General features: G+C 49.0%; 1 protein-coding gene across 1 annotated transcript in view; it reads left to right on the top strand.

Annotated features, from left to right (window-relative positions):
• EMH_0028610 (protein phosphatase 2C, putative) overlaps positions 1-127 on the top strand; it is a gene marked incomplete at both ends in the record, with an annotated part of 8,184 nt that extends 8,057 nt beyond the window's left edge. The window contains one exon of the mRNA XM_013494173.1: positions 3-127. Coding sequence (XP_013349627.1) covers positions 3-127 — 125 coding nt within the window. The remainder of the gene's footprint in view (positions 1-2) is intronic.
• Positions 128-1,275: the final 1,148 nt, after the last annotated feature.

The following is a 1,275-nucleotide window of genomic DNA, read 5'->3' as shown; positions in this document are numbered from 1 at the left end:
AGCAGCAGCAGCAGCAGCAGCAGCAGCAGCAGCAGCAACAGCAGCAGCAGCAGCAACAACAGCAGCAGCAACGGCAGCTGCAGCATGTGCTGCTGCAGCAAAAGTGAAAAGCAGCAGCAGCAAATGATGGGGCTCGCAAACCCCAGCATACACCAATTACACAGCAGCAGCAGCAGCAGCAGCAGCAGCAGCAACAGCAGCAACAGCAGCAGCAGCAGCAGCAGCAACAGCAACAGTGTTAGTGGGGCTCTTTTGTCTCCTTGCTGAGGTGTGCATACACCCCAGCAGCAAAAGCTGTAGATATACAAGGAGACAAACAGCTCCTGCTGCTGCAGCTGCTGCTGCTGCAGCAGCAGCAGCTGCTGCTTCTGTTTTGTTGAGAGAACAAACGGAAGTATCAGCGCAACAGAAAACGAATTTATATAAATGCATTAATATATACTTATATATTTGCTGCTGCTGCTGCTGCTGCTGTTGCTGCTGCTGCTGCTGTTGCTGCTGCTGCTGCTATTGGGTGTTTGTGTTTAGGGTTTATTGTCTCTTAAAGAGTCAGTTGCAGGCTGTGTAAGAGGCCTAGGGTTTAGGGTTTAGGGTTTAGGGTTTAGGGTTTGAGATCCTAGGGAGCGATCAAGCGGCAGTATAATATTTTTAGCTGCTGCCCCCTGTCTAGGGTTTAGGGTTTAGGGTTTAGGGTTTTTTTAGGGTTTATTGTTTGTTATAGTTTAGGGTTTTGGGTTTGAGGGGTACTAGGGTTTAGGGTTTTTTAGGGTTTAGGGTTTAGGGTTTAGGGTTTAGGGTTAGTGGGAGTTGAGTTGGAGGTGACCCCGCAATGAGCTGGAATCGAGGGTTTAGGGTTTAGGGTTTAGGGTTTAGGGTTTAGGGTTTGGGGTTACTAAGAAGAGTATTTATAAACAAAAGAAAATAAATAAGCAGCAGAAAGCGGGGGCTTTGTGTGTCTTTCTCCCCTGAATAAACAACTAGCAGCAGCAGCAGCAGCAGCAGCAGCAGCAGCAACAGCAGCAGCAGCAGCAGCAGCAGCAGACCAGAGGAAAGCAAGCACAAGCAGCAGAGTGCTGCAGCACGGCTGCTGCTGCTTCTGTCTTCGCATGCATAAATAAATAAAAAAATAAAATAAATTATTTTATTGTTTTTAACTGCAATAGAAAGCTCTTCCTGCTGCTGCTGTTACTGCTGCTGCTGCTGCAGCTGCCGCTGCTGCCGCTGCTGCTGCTGCTGCTGCTGCTGCTGCTGCTGCTGCAGGTGACCTCCTGCTGC

This window comes from Eimeria mitis, genomic scaffold, assembly GCF_000499745.2.
Source record: "Eimeria mitis Houghton genomic scaffold, Emh_scaff1061, whole genome shotgun sequence".
Lineage (NCBI taxonomy): Eukaryota > Apicomplexa > Conoidasida > Eucoccidiorida > Eimeriidae > Eimeria > Eimeria mitis.
Note: the sequence above shows the minus strand (reverse complement) of the source record. Positions and strands in the feature narration are given on the sequence as shown.